Source organism: Lineus longissimus, chromosome 8 (genome assembly GCF_910592395.1).
Source record: "Lineus longissimus chromosome 8, tnLinLong1.2, whole genome shotgun sequence".
NCBI lineage: Eukaryota > Metazoa > Nemertea > Pilidiophora > Heteronemertea > Lineidae > Lineus > Lineus longissimus.
The window spans coordinates 4,796,171-4,814,383 of NC_088315.1; the positions used below are offsets into that span (position 1 = coordinate 4,796,171).

The 18,213-nt window shown below is 42.7% G+C and overlaps 1 protein-coding gene across 1 annotated transcript; it reads right to left on the bottom strand.

Moving 5' to 3' along the window:
* Positions 1-1,396: 1,396 nt before the first annotated feature.
* On the bottom strand, positions 1,397-17,399 carry LOC135492685 (nuclear pore membrane glycoprotein 210-like). The gene is made up of 36 exons (XM_064779270.1): positions 17,236-17,399; positions 16,766-16,902; positions 16,167-16,401; positions 15,911-16,061; positions 15,523-15,652; positions 15,233-15,361; positions 14,878-15,053; positions 14,450-14,584; positions 13,993-14,136; positions 13,689-13,841; positions 13,241-13,433; positions 12,798-12,943; positions 12,492-12,603; positions 12,261-12,320; positions 12,009-12,055; positions 11,668-11,841; positions 11,337-11,526; positions 10,969-11,075; positions 10,602-10,808; positions 10,097-10,353; positions 9,739-9,946; positions 9,438-9,617; positions 9,000-9,212; positions 8,757-8,912; positions 8,277-8,552; positions 7,923-8,095; positions 7,649-7,733; positions 7,342-7,377; positions 6,340-6,472; positions 5,998-6,131; positions 5,585-5,870; positions 4,974-5,227; positions 4,202-4,427; positions 3,830-3,955; positions 3,470-3,580; positions 1,397-3,282 (listed from the first exon to the last, which is right to left on the bottom strand). Exons 1-36 carry the CDS (start codon positions 17,397-17,399, stop codon positions 3,164-3,166), a joined length of 5,763 nt encoding a protein of 1,920 aa, XP_064635340.1. The 3' UTR covers positions 1,397-3,163.
* Between the last annotated feature and the right edge of the window lie 814 nt (positions 17,400-18,213).

Here is an 18,213-nt window from a genome sequence, read left to right on the forward strand (position 1 = left end):
TCAGCCTGGAGGTGACTGTCTTGTCCCCTTCATTGTGTTGGGAAGACAGCGGAGCTGCCAGGCTGAATTCGGTATGGTTGTAACTGTCTGATCTCTCTCACCGTGTTTGCAAGGCAGTGGAGGCTGGCCGTATTCAACTTGGAGGTGACTGTCTTGTCCCCTTTATTGTGTTGGGAAGACAGTGGAGCTGCCAGGCTGAATTCGGCATGGTTGTAACTGTCTGATCTCTCTCACCGTGTTTGCAAGACAGTGGAGGCTGGCCGTATTCAGCCTGGAGGTGACTGTCTTGTCCCCTTCATTGTGTTGGGAAGACAGTGGAGCTGCCAGGCTGAATTCGGCATAGTCGTAACTGTCTCATCTCTCTCACCGTGTCGTCAAGACGGTTAAGGCCGGCCATATTCAGCTTGGAGGTGACTGTCTTGTCCCCTTCATTGTGTTGGGAAGAAAGTGGAGCTGCCAGGCTGAATTCGGCATAGTTGTAACTGTCTTATATCTCTCACCGTGTTTGCAAGACGGTGAAGGCTGGCCATATTCAGCTTGGAGGTGACTGTCTTGTCCCCTTCATTGTGTTGGGAAGACAGTGGAGCTCCCAGGCTGAATTCGGCATGGTTGTAACTGTCTTATCTCTCTCAAGGTGTTTACAACACAGTGGAGGCTGGCTGTATTAAGTTTGGTGGCGACTGTCTTGTCCCCTCTATTGTGTTGGGAAGACAGTGGAGATTGTAGTTTGAATTTGGCCGAGTTATAATTGTCTCAACTTTCTCACCATGTTTGCAAGACGTTGGAGGCTGGCCACATTCAACTTTATCATGACTGTCTTGTCCCCTTTATTGTGTTAGGAAGACAAGAGGAGCCACCAGGCCTAATTAGACTTTTTGTGACCATCTCATCGCATTTGCGAGACAGAGAAGGTATCAGGCAAAATTAGGTCTGGTTGTGACTGTCACATCACTCTCACACAGTGTTGGCGATAGTGAGAGGCCCAATTCGTTCTGGTTGTGATTGTCTCAACTCTTTCACCATGTTGGCAAAACAGTGGAGATGCAAGCTCGAATCATTCTTGTTCGGCTGCTTCATCCCTCTCAACGTGAGGGTGCAGGTCAGCCTTATTTGGTCTGGTTATGACTGTCACCTCTCTCAGTGTTGGGATGACAGCGATTGTGCAAGGCCTGATTTGTTCTGGTTTTGACTGTGGCTGCCTCATATATCTCAAATTGGAGGTATCAGGCAAAATTTGATCTGTTAGCGGCTGTCTTTTTGCCTTGAGTTTCCAGGGGGAAACTGAGCGGTATAAACAACTCTGATTCGGTCAATCTTGTACTCAGGAGGGTCTTCAGAGGAATGAAGCCAATGATGTAACTCTTTGTAATAATTTTTTTTATACAAAAGATGAGGTACAAAATATGTTCCGTTGAAAAAAAACGTGATTTCTTAACCTGCTTGTTATTGTTGCCATGGTCAACTTTGGTCAATTTTGAATTATGCAACATTTATAAAAGAGAAATAAAGAAAGTATCCTTTTGGAAAAATATCAAATGCTAAATAGTTGCAAGTAATTTAAAGTTAAGCAAATTGTGAAATGGAATGGTAGTGCGACTCCACAAAACTTTGTTCGAATTGATACACTCAACAATATCCCTTTCACAGCATTTTAAATCTCTACTGGGGAAGTTTTGTAGCCTAGGGAATCACGATTTACTTGTATAATTGTTATCAAACATATCATTTCCTCTCAGTTCCACACAGTGTCTAATTCATAATCAAAAGTTGTTAATCTGTACAAAACTTTTCCAGTATACACTAACAGTTTTCAAAAGGTGCAAACAAGAACCCTACTTCATACATGGGTTAAAATTTACAATCCCCGATCGGAAATGACGTAGTATGATTGCATTCAACTATAAATCCATTGAACAGTGGTGCTTCGTTAGTCAACCAATGACCTTTTTTTGGGGTGTGATCGGAGATTGTAAACTCGTTCCCATACAAGAAGTGTGTTGTGTCAATGAAAACTTGAATAACAACATGTCCTCGAAGGTATATTTACAATATCATGTATACCTTCCACTTGGAACCTAGGAGTAAAATACATACATGTATATGAAGAAATTCGGATCATGAACACAGTGTGGTATGACTTTCATTATCTACCTTGAGCATAAAGAAACAGGCTGTGGACTGTGAAATTTCTGCGAGCATTTTTTTCTCCCGAATGCACTGTCAATTGGGAACATTTCAATCGGAAGTTTGTCCACTGCAAGTTGAAAGCAAGCAATTCGCCACAAAATCTAGGCCTTAAAAACGCCACAGTTTACACTACAGCACATATGGTTAGCACCAAGAATAATGAAGTCTTCATTTGCTCTTGTAACCTGCAACACTGACAAACATTCTACAGTGTACAAAGTGTATAGCAACTTGGTCAACAAAGCAGCTCGCACTCCAAAACAACCACCAGCGATGGGGCAGTTTTTAGAGCTGTTTCAAACAAGATCCCTGGGTAAGGATCTTCAATTGTGCCTCAGTACCAGAGTCTGTCAACACACATTCCCCTTGTATCATCAGGGGAAAATAAATACATAATTGTCAATTATACTCGTACAAAACATATTCAATAAAAAACAGAGATCTTTCATCAGACAAAGATGGGTACATATAAGTGCGTGTCCCACTTTTTTCGGTGGGACAAAATGTTCAAATATAATTCCACAAAAGACATCATAAAAGAACTCTGACTGCTGCAAGTGTACAGATAAACACATCTTTGGAAATCTTGAACATCCTTTAACAGGTTGTCATGGAATACACGTTCAGAAGATTACTGGATTACAGTAGGTTAACTGAAGAAAAAATGTCATCTCTTCCCCAACTCCAATTTTCTCTGCGTGGCATCTCGACCTCCAAGGCTTTGATGTAAGTTACATACAACCTTGATATGCTGTTCAGTCATGACGCTCAATGAGCCACAACTGAACTTCATAGCCCAGACATCTTAGGAAAAATGCAAATTGGACATAAAAGACTTAGTTTCAATTGTGCATATTGTTGAAGTCGGCACAAGACATGACCTTGATGATACCAACGACAAACGTCAATATTGCAATACGTAGTCATCCATGACAATACAACTTAATTTTTTGATTCCTATCAGCATTTGTTTTTTTCACTGGAAGGTTGGAGATCGATTTGGTGTTCTCTTCTCAAACGTCATACTCCTATCAGGATACTCAGGTGGGGAACTCCAAAGATGGCGGGAATGTGGTGAAGCATGCATACCATAGCCTGCAAATACAAGGACAGAAAACAAGGTTCAATACAACATTAATTCACAGTTTGACACAAATAAATTCGACAAGATTGCTGGGACTCATAATCCAGACACTGTTGGTTTGACACTTGAGACTGCCACATCACTTGTGACCTTGAGTACATCACTTCACTCTTGACTGCCAAGACATTTACAACTTACCAGGAGGTGTGTTCGTAAAATAAACTGGGGTCCCAGGCCCAGGAGTCTGCGGAGCAAAATGTTGCGGACTCGCAGAACTGTAACTCTCCCTTTTCCCTCGGAACTGGAATACTGCAACAAAAAATAATATCTCAATGAAAAGAAAGCAAACTTATTTGTTTACACCTACTTTATGCATGGAAAACAAGCAAATACACCACAGATGATCTATGTTTATAAATGCTCTGATTGATGATACAATGGCCACCAAAACGTCATTCAAAGTATCTATTGCCATTGGTTTACACAAATAGGAGGGGGTAAGAAGAACTCACAACCCCTAGTATCGGCAATTCTCTTGCCGTTCGTGGTGGTACTTACAGGCGAATACAATGGCTATCACAATAATAGCAATGATGATGCCAATGTAGTCCTCGATGAGATCAGCCAGGAGTATTATCCAACCCTTCTTCTCATGAGCGTGCTCAATCCTCGGAGGGGTAGGCACTGAAATCGAAAAATAAGAGCAGCCAGTATAAGATTAAGCACTGTGCAAGTGTTCCATCGTCGAGGTAATGGCCCTCGGTGCTACCAGAAAGTTTCGCCTGAACTAAACTTCATTTGTAATGCTCGCAGCCAACCTTCATCATTATACATGTACATGGAAAGAACAAATCCCTCTTCATTCAAAAACAACACTTGAACTTCAGGCGCCGTATTTTAAACATCAAAGTCATCAAAATGTGCTCTTACCTGATTGAGGCCCTGTTGGTTGTCCGACAACCTTTAGCTTGACTGGAATGGTGTGTTTCTGACTTGTCAATGGCGACACGACTTCAATAAACAAATCCTGACGATCAACTGGACACGACTGGCCACTCCTCACGAGCAGACGGACAGGATAATGAATGATGTGTTCTGATTGGCTGTCGTGCTCTGGGGCCAACACTTCTATAACAGAGGGGTCACTTGAGATCACCTGAAGAAGAAACTTTCATTACTCATGGTGCATTTGTATTGTCGAGGCGAACTGAAAAATATTTTGACACATTTCTCGAGTGCAATAGTTTCGTATCATCTTTCAATATAAATAGCGGTCACATCACGACTTTTCTTGAAGCCTTCAATATTTCATGTAAATCAGCAAAACCTACACTTCAGCAGTGTTGGCCTGGTGGTTCATCGCCATAGATTTGATTCAAAGAAGAATCAAAGATTGAGTTGGCGCATATGTTAGATGCCGTGTACACAATGCGCGCCATCTATCGTTAATCTCAAGAACTAATATTGTAAATATCAATAGGTCACGACCTTTTCTCCAGCCAATCAGAAGTAATGTTTTGTAAACAAAGCCACGCGGCGTAACCGCGGACTGAGCACTATTGTTATGATCGTACTTAAAGCAATTCGCTGGCACGCGCTGTTCATTCCCAGTAGAAGGTTCCATACACCGAAACGTCGGACAGATTATATTACATTGTGGTGCTTGTTTATTTATTTCAACATAGCATATGTTAGGCTGTACCTTAATATCATCCTTAATCCGGCCAGTGGCTGATATCCTGACACTAGCTAGAGACAGGAGGTTACTCAGTAAGAGCTCGTTGGTGTACGGATAGAACGAGGGAAAGAAATCAAATTCGAGTGGCGTCGACGTGACTTGGCCCTGCTGGTCTTTCTGCGGCACGACAGCCCGTACTCTGATCACCGTCTCCAGGGTGCTCACTTGTTGGCCGATGTCTCGGTTCGTTTGCTGGGCGAGCCTGCACAGGTATTTACCTGCAACAGATGGAGAGATGAACTGGTGATTTACATTACATTTGTATGAGGTCATCATTTTGGCTGGCAAGTTGGTGAAATATGTCTCTAACTTCTTATCAGTTAATCTGACATAAAAGAACACAGAGGTAACTGCCCCGGGTCACTGAAACTATGAGTGGCCACAACACTGCTGTGTAGGTAAACTGTTTGCCTAAATAAATCACAGGAGGAATTTTAGGGTTGGCCAGTCTTCTGCCAACTCAAACTGAAACTGGACATCAGTAACACGTCAAACAACTTCCACAAAGCCAAGACTAGTTCGGAAATAGTCGTATCAAATTAATGAACCTTACAATGGAGCACTTAATGACTTACCTGTTTTTGCATCAAACACTGCGCTCGGTCGGAACAGATCATAGGGAGTGATATCAGCATTGTTTCTCGACATCGATACCTCACACACGAATGGCGGAACACCCACATGGTATTTATTGTCAGCGAGGATCTCACTGCAGTTGTTTCCGCGCACGTTACTTGTGGCAGAACTCCCATCATGCAACATTACCGGGATGTCATAAACTCCGGAACGGCTTGGCAAGTTGCTGAGATATTTGATTCCACTGGATTGGAGTGTGACTCGTGTGATGGGGCTGACTTGTAGCTGCCAGATGAAAAATAATAATATCATGAGAGAAACGTCTATAAATCTGTGTATGTTCTGTTATTGGAAGTACTGGAATATCATGACGTAATGGCCGACATTTTTAGGAACAGTTTCCGATTCTTACCTCAGTATAAGTTAGAACAGTACTTGACACATTGTACATAATCAGTCCTCGGCCAACACCTCCTGCAACAGCAATTCCTGTGTCCCTGTCGATATGGACAATGTCCCCAGTAGATCGCCAGTGTCCCGGATGACCTGAAGAAAATAGCAATGACATCGAGGTGAGAAAATAAACAGTGGTAGGTGTGTTTGTTCAATCTGCCTAAAACTATAACTTCAGTCCTGTGGCGGATTGAAGCGGCCTGTCGTTTTGAGGTCATGCTGTGTTTCCCACAGTTTTCCCACGACATTGGTGTCAGCCCGCAAGAATTCAAACGCAAATCACAACAATGAAATTGTTTACCTTCACTTGAAATGAGTGGGCTTGTGAAGCAGACTATATCTCCGACGATAACCGACTCCTTCGACGGTGTGATGGCATATCCGACCTCTACATTGATGAAGTCGGAGATTATAGGGTTGGCAGCATCCCACACCTGGAAGATAACAATCAAATTATACAAACCAAATTACACTCATCTGAAAGTGGAAAGGGGGCATGACACATTAATCACCAAATTATACGAATCTGACACATTCACAGAGGGGACAAATTCGATTAAGAATCTGGACCATTGCCTACAATTTTTCCCAAGGAATCGAGATAAGATTTTTTCCAAATGATAACAGCTGAATGGCTAGTTGGAGCCCTGACTTCCATGTGTGCAAAGTACTCTGGAGTTTCAATACGTCACCAACAACTTTGAAGGACACACATGTAGGATGTGTAGAGTGGTATCAGAAGAACGAAATCAGGCAGGTTTCAAACTTAAAGAGAGCGAACCAATACGAACCAATATTGGGGGACTTACGAGCATGCATGGTTTCACAAGAAAGACTTTCATTTTCTCAGCAATTCTAGTATTGGCTTTAGGTGGTAAAGCCACATAGCAAGCAGAAAAATGCTAAAAATCTAAGAAGTACCAATCCAAATTCTAACAACTAGTTCAAAGCTATTCGGTGCTCAAAAAGGGATACATGGGGTGATAAGCCAATTGAATACTGCCTCTAGTCTAATTAACTGCTGACATTTTCTACAGATTTCAAGGATGAAATATAGAAGTATAACAAAATCAAACAAAAAGCAACAGAAAGCTATGCTACTTTTCCAAGCAAGAAGATAAAGATCTATCCTGAGTGTAGAATATGATAAGTGAAAATTTGAAGCAGATTTATCATGCACAATTTAACCAGATTTGTAAATATTTCAGAGAGAAAAGGAGCGGGAACGGAGCAAGTACCCTACGCAGTGTACATTCATAAGCCAAAGCTGAATAAGCCATTCATCAAAACTGACTCAGCCTACCTGGAATATGGTTTGCGGAATTTGAGATGCTGGCAACTAGATTGTACAGATAAGTCATTCAATCAATGATCAGACACTTGCAAATTGGAATCTACTACGGTCGATTCAACCTGAGGACACATTAACTTCACGTCACACTGGAAGAGTATCAAACTAGTAGCGATCAAGAGGTTTTGGGTTCAAAGCTTGGCCAGTTCCACACTGTCCTTGAAGCTGAAGACTGTCAAACAATACAGTTATGCTTTGCCACATTATACATTTATGCGCACCACGCATGGACTTACAGATATTGTGCAGAAAGACTTACCCTCAAAACCGTCTGACCCGGTTCAGTGGCTCTGGCTACGAGTGTTCCATTATCCTTGCCGGAGGAAACTTGTAGCAGATCGAACCTGCAACATTGAAGGCCAGGGAGATGATAAGCAAACAAAACACAAAACAACAGTCACCAGAACACCGTCAAATTTTTCGCAAGCATTTTATCTTTTGCAGATTTTTCATTAATCAAACATTTGGTAGGGTATTACCATATTACCGCGTGAATATCAACTACGACAAACTCTAACTTCCTGATTGCTTACCTATTTGGCCTATATTTGAGCCTGGTGTTTGTACGATGGAACATCGCCCCCACATCGTCGTGGTAGCTGACTGAGAGGTGTAGCACCGTCCCTACGGGGATGACAGCAAGCTTCGTACCACTAGTCCTAATCACTGTGTCAACGTTCAACATCATGTATGAGACTGGTTTCACCTGCAAGCAGATAAGATTGAATCGTTTTAGTTGTTCTGAATAAAATTTACAAAATCCATTCACTAAGGCTAAGTGTCTATCAGACCTAAAGTGGGTTCTCGTCAGGTGTGTGAACTGGTCACCCACCACAATCAATGTGACAAGAAAATGGTGGATCGACTAGATCTCGAAATTGTCTCACCTTCACCAAAACAACCATAGTCTGGTTGACACCAAAGTCCTCCAGCGACATGATCTCTAAAGTCGCCTGGCCGCTGTATGATCCAGAACTCAGATGTCCTCCCTCGTGGACTTTGATGACCGTCTGTGATCGGCCGTTTGTATGCTGTTCCAGAATGCGGTATCTCATCCTTGCTGTACTGTCGCGGTTCGTCTTGACGACGGTGTCTGTGTTGGGTGTGATGATGAGTTGACCGTCGCAGACGTCAGGACTCACCAACGTCAACTTCTCAAACACCTGAAGAGGAGGAGATTATGCAAACGTGAATTCCCAGGATTTCACAAGAACTAACCATATCTGATACTTTGATACACAGATAGTTTCATTGACAGCAGAATAATGATCTAATGAATTCACCACAATAACATTATTTATAGAATCATTAGACACTGGGTGTGGTAGCGAAAGAGGTCAAGCATTTTAAGTAAGTTTTCACCTCACCTGTATTTGGACTTCATCAGTCAGCTTGACGTTGTTTGCAATCTGTAACCGACTATCAGGATGGACGACAGCAGTGAGTCTGATGGAGACGTGACCTTCCCGCTTGGTATGCAGCCTCATTGCAAAATTGCTTGCTCTTGGCACGGTGATGCCGCTCTGAAAGAAAATGTTTGCTTGTTTACAAGTAACAAGAAGGCCAGGATAAGATCACTTTAACTCGGAATGCAACATTCATACACTTACCATGTAGTAGACATTCTTTAGGTCAGCGACTTCCTTGTTATTGATGGACCAGGTCAAGGTCAAAGGTGGGATGGCACTACCGAATGCGAACGGTGTCACGTGTTCGTTTGTTCCCATAGCGTAGACCGGCATCCTATTTCCCGCCTGAAGCCGTGTGAGTGGAGCGTGGATTCTGATCCCGGTCAGGATGACAACATAGACTGTCACCTCGTCCTGCAACGGAAAGGGTTTCATTGCGTAAAATGACCGATTGATGTAAGCTCAATTCTTGGACAGTCACCGTATACTCACGCGATGGAGAGGGCAACTCTCTGCAACAGTGTAGGAATCCTCTGAGTTAGTTTCCCCCTACAGTTCAAATCGTCCAGATATTGTCTAAAGAGCTTATCACAAGCCAAGTAAAGAACTAGAAAGTTGTGCTCTCGACTCAATATTTACCTGTGAATATACTTCATTCTTCCCTGTCTCTGGATCATATCCTATCGCCTTGCCAACAACCTTGGTGTCACCAAGTTTGAGAGCTTCAATGAGGCCACTGCTGGAGATGGAGGCAATGTCGACGTCTGCTATGGAATATTCCACGGTCGACTGCGGTTGGGGGCCACCATAGCTCGTCACCTGCAAGTAACAAAATATTCATTTTTACAGTGAGAATCGGAGTAAGTAATTTACATGAGAATCAGGAACAGGGAATAAGAAATAACTGGCCAACTTCAGGCTGGTGTGTCAGTGCACTAACCTGAAATAACGCTCCGATAATGAGAGTGATGTTCCTTGGGTTGAGTCGCAGCGGGGGGAAGACTTGGATATCTTTAGGTTGACTGGTCATCTGGGAGAGGCCGTCGTCCTTTGAGGTGGCTGTGAAGGTCAGAGTTGTCGTCCCCAGCGACATGCCGTGCACAATGAACACAGCTGTGTAGGCATCGGTTTCCTTGCCCTCGTACGGTCTGAAATTTAACAAAGAAACTCATTATTTTCCTTCTGTTAGTAGAGACCAGAGGGGCAATCACTTCACACTGCTACAGGGTTGATCTGTGCTAACTACTCAAAGCGGCGATGAAATGATTGTTGGTTTGCGCCCTGAAAGACCGACTTACCTTACAGTGATGATATCCGAGCCGGTGTGAGGAGTGAGGTTCATCAGCTGGAAGTACTTGGCCAGGAGCGGGTTGCCCGTCTTATCGAGAACTTGGACGGATGCGATAATCTCCTTCCTGATCTCCACCTTATCGAGGACCCGCAGGTTGATTGAGTCGACGCCAGAGATATGGATATGCGCCGTGGCGGGTTTATCAGACGCAAGGCAGAGATCATGAACGACCACAGACATGTGACCCTCATCGACGGGTAAAACCTAGAAATGGTCAAAAAGCCATAAGACGAGATGATAGCAGGCAAATACCATCAGCTGAAATTCACAATGAGTTAGTCATGGAGAGGTCCTAGGTGGCTTGAGTTCCGAGCAAAGAAGACACATCTTTTCTTGAAGTCAAGGAAGGTATTTTCAATGGTCTTTGTGATCCTGAAGCTTTGGGGCCATCAATCCAAGATGGCCACCAAAATCTAAAATGATTTGTTGGCAAAAAGAAAAACTTGACCTACCTGAATCTTCCTTGTTTTCTCGTTATACTTGGTCTTGGCCACCTTGGCACCGCCATGTTCGAGATGGAAGAATCCCGAGCCATGGCGGACGTCCATGTTGAACTTGCTCGATGGATGATTGAAGATGTGCACAACGGAGGGATCCAAGATGGCATCGTCAACGAGGAGAAGCACCAGTGATTTGGAGATGCGCGGGGAGATTTCTTCCTATAAAGAAACCGTAGCACTATGAATTTTAGTTGGGTCAAGTTATGAAAAAACCCCAGCTTAACCCCTCAAAAATTGTTACAAAAGGTTTTCAACAGTCTAGGTGCTGAATCTTTGAAGAAGGCAGCCCATATCAAGAGCCAAAAACCAATGTACTTACTGGGAAATTGATCTGTTGGGTGGTGAAGTATCGGCGCTGATATTTCTTGATGGTGGCAGTCACCGTCAGGGAGGCGGTCTTTCCTTGAAGGAGTAGTGTCTGGTAACCTGAAGACAGCAATTGGTCAATTTATGAATTTGACTTGATACATGTAAGTGAAACTATCCGAAGCAAACCCTTTAAAATGCCCAATAAACCCAACACGAGTTGGTAGAAATTCTGGACATCTGGAGCCAATACAAGTATTGAAGGACCAGGAACAACTTCACTTGCTCAATGCTCAATGCTCACAATGAAGTTGAAACTCTTTTCAAAAGTGTGACTCTAGTCTAAACAACCGGACTTTCAAAGAGTAAATTAGTCCTTACTTTTAACCAGTTTTCGTCCAGTTTGTAACGTCGTCGTCTCAGTCGCTATCCCATCATGCTCTAGGCCAGCAACATTCGTGTTCGACACCAACCAATCAAAAGCAAGTGAGGTGAAATTATCGAACTTTCTTCCGTTGCTGTCTGTGACGACGACTAGGATTTCCAAGTTCTCGTAGCTATGGACTGGAATCTAAAAAGAGAGGCTGATTAGGTCAAGGTCACAACTCACAACTTGTGTGAGAAAAGCTCTTCTGATGTCGTGATGAGAAAACATGAACCAAACTTGCAAAATGTCAACAAAGCCTCTTGAGCCAATAGCCAAGATACTTACTGGCTGGTTCGAGTCCAAAGATATCGGACAAGGGGGTAGCTCCACTGGGTAGTTGATGACTGGCTGGAGGTGCAGGCTGACTGGTTTGGCACAAGCAAACCGAATCTTCGCAGATGCAGTCACGGGAAACTTGTTCTTTGATGTGGGTTGGTTGCCAACACTCACAGTGAACACCTGGGAAAGGAAGGAGACAGAATGACGCATTCATTTCTATTTTGATCTTTCATACATGTAAATCATAGAGGGAAATAGAAGTAACATTTGACACCTTTCCTTTGAAGGAGCGATGCTGGAAATTATGTCCCCGAGGCTTTTTTAACTAATCAGAAATCTTGACCTACCTGTTCCCCAAGTTGAATACACAACACACGAAACAAGTGGAGATTATCTGAAAAAGGGAAACGAAGAGATTCAGGTCATAGTAGCAGAAATTAGGTCCCATTTTCATTGAAAATGCATTATGCGCATCAAAATATTTTCACCACACTATGTGCATTAGAGGGCGTCTAATCTTGGGTTGATCTAAAAAAAATATGTCTGGAATAGGGCTGTGTAATTTTTTAAGGTTCATAAAAAGAAAAGTTTAAACTTACTGTGTAATCCAAAAGATGGGTTGTGAGTCGTGCGCACAACATTTTTGTCTTCAATGCCAACTGGAAAACATAAACGGTAGGCTTTACACAATTACAACAGATTCGAGAAGCCATTCTTTATACTGTAGACAGACCACAATGTAATGCAGTAGGTGAAACTTTCAACAAAAGTTTTGTCGGAATCTCAAAGCTTGACCTCTGGGGGCCCTGTAACTCCAAAATAAGACTTACGATCTTGGAAATATCTGGCAGGATCGAGGACCCAGGGACGAGGACCTCCCTCCAGGACCAACTCCTTCGATGAACCAACAGTCACAACAGCTACGTTCTCTGGATCAATCGTCTGAAAGAAACAGGAGAAAGAGTAAGGTAGGGCAAAACATGATAAAACTCACCCTCAAGAAACGTGTCACATTGGAGTCGGTCGGGCCTAACCCAGCAAGGGCAAATAAATGTAACGGAACCAGGGAAGAAAGTCATCACAGGGTCGAACACGTCGCACAAAGCCATCAATCAACAAGAAGAAACAGAACTCACCCTCAAAGGGAGATGAGCAGCGATAGTGACCGACGCATCAAGGCGGAGCTTCTTGGTCTGATACACGATGTGAACCTCAGTGTTGCCAAGCTGTAAGGCCTTGACGCGAATCGTAGCACAACTCCCTTCAACACTCGGTGGCAAAACTGAAATGAATTACAAATGAGGACTCATAACATTTAGAGCAGGTAAAGGACTTTCTGTCACAGCAAGTGTGTTTCACGGGCTTTGTGGTCCAGTTTATAACAATTGCTGAGCCAATGACTTGTATCAACTTCCCCACTGTAGTTTCCCACATTTGATTTGTTGGCTGTTCCTCATGTAGTGGGAGCAGTCCAGCTCAGATTTGTACCAACACTTTCATGAAAGTACCCTGTGGTTTCAAACATCTGATTTGCTGGTGGTTCCAGCTCGTGTGGAATCAGTCCAGCTAAGAATCGTACCTTTGATGTATTCAAACACTTTCTCATCCTTGAGTGACACTTGGAAGGGCAACAGCGTACAATCGGCCAACTGATGCTTCCCAGGATTCTTCAAGTAAGCGTACGCCGCCAGAGGTAGATCGAGATGAGTCGTGATCTCAGCTTCAACGACCGAGGGGAGGAACATTAACTCGACAGGTGGAACTACACGTACCTGAAGAGAAAAACAGGGACCAATTTTATCACCAAGAAACAACAAAGTTCATATCTTCATTTGAGGAAATTAGATAATAGGTGGCAAATGTAATGTATGTCACTACATTTCTACCAGAGCGCCAAGACTATGACTAAGCTTAATTTGAGGATATTTCACTCTGAAGTTAAAACATTTACTCCAATTCATGGGATACATTTATTCAGCCAATGATGGCATAGATACACTTTCAGCCAAAAACTTGTAAACACTTACCCTCATAGATCCTTTGATATCAGTATTTTTCATATCACTAGCGGTCACCTCCGAAGTCCCAATATCTTTTGTGGCGATTTCACCCTTGACATTAACAGTAGCCACTTCTGACTTAGTCGATGTCCATGTATAGTTTCCACTGCCTCCTGTTGCCTGTAGAATGTAAGGAACTGTTTTTAAGTCACCAAGCCAGCATCACATGAGTACGTTTTGAGCCCCAACAACAATGGGCATACTAAAACAGTGTTTGGCACACAAAGATAACATCCTCAAGTCAATATAATTTCAATTTTAACCAACTTACCCTGAGGGGGTACGTGTACTGTTGCTTGGAGACAGGATCCCAAGGAAACACGAGTAGAGGAGGAATGACCTTGATAGGGTCATAGATCTCAACGTCTTGTAGATTCTTGATGACTGGCGTGATTTCTAAAAGTTTGTCTCCGTCCTGAAATATACGAGATGAGCTATGAATCAAGCAAACTGTTCTCCTTCCATGTTATACCGTCGCTTGGGTTGACAATGTGAAAACATAGGCGTATTATCTGCTTCATTTGAAGAGTTTAGAAGATTTCTTTAAAGAGTATTTAGACCGCTTTTTACACACACTACTTGACTAGCTGCTTCGTTGATAATCTTAGTGGACCATCACCAGTGTATAACATGAATACAATTTCTCATATAGTTGTTACTTTGCTTTAGATAGTCTCCAACATGGCCCTACCTGTAACCACACTTAAAATCGCTTAACCAACCCTTACCATAACTCCTCTTAGTATACCAGTCAGCTGGGTATGGCCCTGGTATAACGTATCAACAATATGATAGGTGCCATTTGGAGATGAGTACTGAACATTGAAGTATTTCTTTGGGAAGGTGGCTAACACTCTGATGTTCTGAAACACAAGATGTACGAACATGTTACATTCATGGTATGTACAAGAAGCAGAATTTAAACGAAACTGACTGTCCTTGAGCACAAGGTCAGCAAGACTAAGACTAGTATGCTAAGGAAAGCAACACAAAGTTTGGAATATCCCACTGAACAAAATGGCAAATGATATCAGCCAGAAATATGTTGACATCCTTAAAGAAGGGATCGAATGCATGCCCTCAGAGACTGACAATATAAAGGTGATGTCTGCAGTGACCTTAAGAATGTGACTCATTGGAGAAAGATATATTTTACCTCTGATGGGAATATCTTATGACTGTCCTTGTCATAGATTTCAATATAAATCTCATAGACCCTGGAAACCTCCAGGACCCACTTGCGGCCAGGAAGAACCTGAAAGCCCAGGTAACCAGGCGCCACAACATGGATTCCTGCAGATGGTTGGCGGAATGCTTCCTTGATTTTGATATCTGATGGAAAGTTAAGTCAAACATACTGGCAAGTATTTCAAACAAAATAATGATCAAATACATGAGGGAGGGGGGTAGAAAAACCAGTTTTTATACAAAATCTACATAAGAACAGTATATTTTCTGTTCAAAAGGGCTCGTTTGCTCACATCACATCATCAATATTTGCAAAAGGATACTTTTATCTTTGAGCACAATGTTGGTTGTTCCTCTGGCTAAGGCTGTCACGGTTGACGTCTTGGCATCTAGGCGACAGATCTTCTCTTCCTCGACCTGGAGATAATACTGATCCGACGGCATCGGAATTTCTGCAATGAAACAATGAATGAACAACCTTTCTGACAGTTTCCGATAGTCATGAATGGAACAGTGAAAAGCATCGTGCGAGGACTCAAATCAAAACTGAATCAGTTGATTGATTATGGAAAGCATGAGTTCATTGTGAGCAAGTTGTGTTTGTTACGCTTACCTGAGGTAGTAGTTTGTCCAATGAGCTGGACAAGATAAGTAACCTGGGCTCCAGTTAGGATGTACACAATCCCAGGATTCAACATGATGTTCGCAATAACTATCAAACGAACCACGTAAGGTTTGACATTCTGCAAATGGAGGAAACATCTTGTTGTATTGGCAGAAGGTTATTCAGAAATATTTAAGTCTTTTGTGCATTTCGACTTCATGTCCCAAAACTTTGAAAAATGTTATCATTATCTGATCCCAATGGGCTAGTGGTTACGGCATCTGCCTCATGAAGGGAAAGTCAAAGGTTTGAGCCCTGGGGCCCCGAGCTCTTTCTGAGTGTGGGTATTTGGTTGAATAGCAGCCAGCTTGTTAAATATAGGGTACAAACCATTTACCTTATAAGCGGGATCTTTCATTTTGACTGCCACTTTAGCCGTCCCTGTTCTGATTCCATTCACAAGGATGTGGCTTCCCTGAAGACCTTGTTTCTCCATACGCTCAATATGGGGTGGAGTTTTATAAGACGACTCACTGAATGATATTATTCTGTAAAGGCAAGGTTGACGCATGAATTTTTCATACACGAACTGGAATAGGCGGGGAATTACATGTAATGCAAAAGATCAGTGAACAACTCATCTCGTTCTTTACCTCAGAATGTTGTGAGCATCAACGATGGTATCCTGGTCCACATCAGTATCAGAGATCAGGCTCCATTCAAACGCGATCCCGTCCATCACACTGAAGGTGTTACCCTCGCTGTCTTTCCCAGTCACTTCAAATTCCTCAGGCGAATCTTCCAAGTACAACTCCCGGGTGGTTGTTTCAATCTCAATGGAGTTGATGGCATCGACGATGATGTCACATCGCAACACCTGACCTGTCACTAGAAAAGTAAGGACAAAACCTCAAAACCTGTTTGAAGTGGCAAACAGAAGTTTGTATGTGGTCAAAACATACCTTACAGGAAATAATTTGACATATGGTAACTGTCTGAGCCAAGCAAGAATATGAAATATGTAACACTCAATATGGCAGTGCAGCTATAGAGGAAAAACAAGATTCATTTTTTTCGATATGAGAAAATGTATTTAATGTTTCTCCTGGATCAGACTCAGAGTAAGAATAATCCAGTCATCTTTAGATTCAGTTACAACTATTTAAGAGGTAGGTGTCACAGTAATTCAAGGTAGTTTCTATTGTGATGACGATTTATTTGATGTGAACTTATGAAGCCAATCAACTCTCACCATGGTCTTCAGCGAGGACGATAGAGGTCATTTTATTGGATGTCTTGGAGACAGCTGTGACCACTGCCTGGGTGGCACAGCCAGCACTGTCAGGGCTGACAGGGGAAATGGTGGCAACATCTGGTCGAGAAGAAGTCCTGAAAGAACAATATGCTGTGTTTGAAAGTAGCCATGAGAGAGCACAGGCATAAAATCCCCACACATTGCATGAAGGTTAAAAAACGTTGTCTTAGGCAGGCAATCACAAATCAATCATTTTAAAAACACCGCAATTTCGACTACTCCTATGCATTCCCTCTCATTTATGAATACACTGTAATATCGCTATCAAGGTTATTGCTATACATGTACTATAAGTTCAAGTTGACAGTACTAGAAGTTCAAGTTGACAGTGCATGCTGTGCAATGTGGTATAGCACTGTACATTTCGTACACTGAAACTTAAAAAAGTGAATGTCAACTTTTCTTACCATGTGTAACACCGATCTGATGGCTTAACTTCTAATGTGAAGTTCGAGGCAACACTACTGTAGTACGGTAACAGTACTTTAGGTACATTCAGTCGTGCTGCTGAGGAAAAAGAGACAATAATAAGCAAATAAATGAGGCAAAAATCGGCCGGCGTGCAAGCCATGGTTGCCGCCATTTTAGATTTAGCCTTGAATGACATAATTCTTCTCACAAAATTCACTTTATTCACAAGCAACACACAAACACATCATTCCATGACTCTTTCATGACAAAAACACATATAATAATGATAGCAACAGAAAGAAAAGATTTTTAATCATTATTAAAAGACACAAAAAGACCAGTATCAGGTCAGAGAGTATGAGAATTTGCTGGCGGGAAATTTAAAGTCACAGAAGATCCGTACTGTTGAAGAAACATGTCACATCATTTGGCAAGGATTTGGCCGATTGGGTAGATATCCAATGAGCCCAACGCTCAGTTTGGTATAAACACCACCTATCCCTATCAAAAATTGTTCTATTTGTGAAACACCCATGCATTTTTTACTGAAATAAAGGCCAATGTATCTGCACGGGAGAAAAACCATAAACCACGTGTCGGCCTTCGGCGCCGGACCAAATCCTATCATGCCGTGATCCCAATGGGGGAGGGGGCGGTTGACAGCTGATCTCGACCTCTATGCCGTCACCGTCGGTTGGGTAAAGGGCAAATCACTTGCTCAATGCTCGCTACCACCTGCCCATCCCGCCCGACGCCATCCTGAACCTCAGGCCAACACTCCACTCGGCACAATGACCGAGCTCAGTAACATGTGCGAGGGGAGGAGCATACGACTGATTCTGGTAATCGAGGATGACCCGACAACGGCGCGCACAAATTTAAGAAGAATCTTGTGCGGCCCTTCAGTGATTGCATTGACGTCATGACCAAAATCATGATGATGACGGAGCAGCGTGAAAAGTGCGAGAAAGACG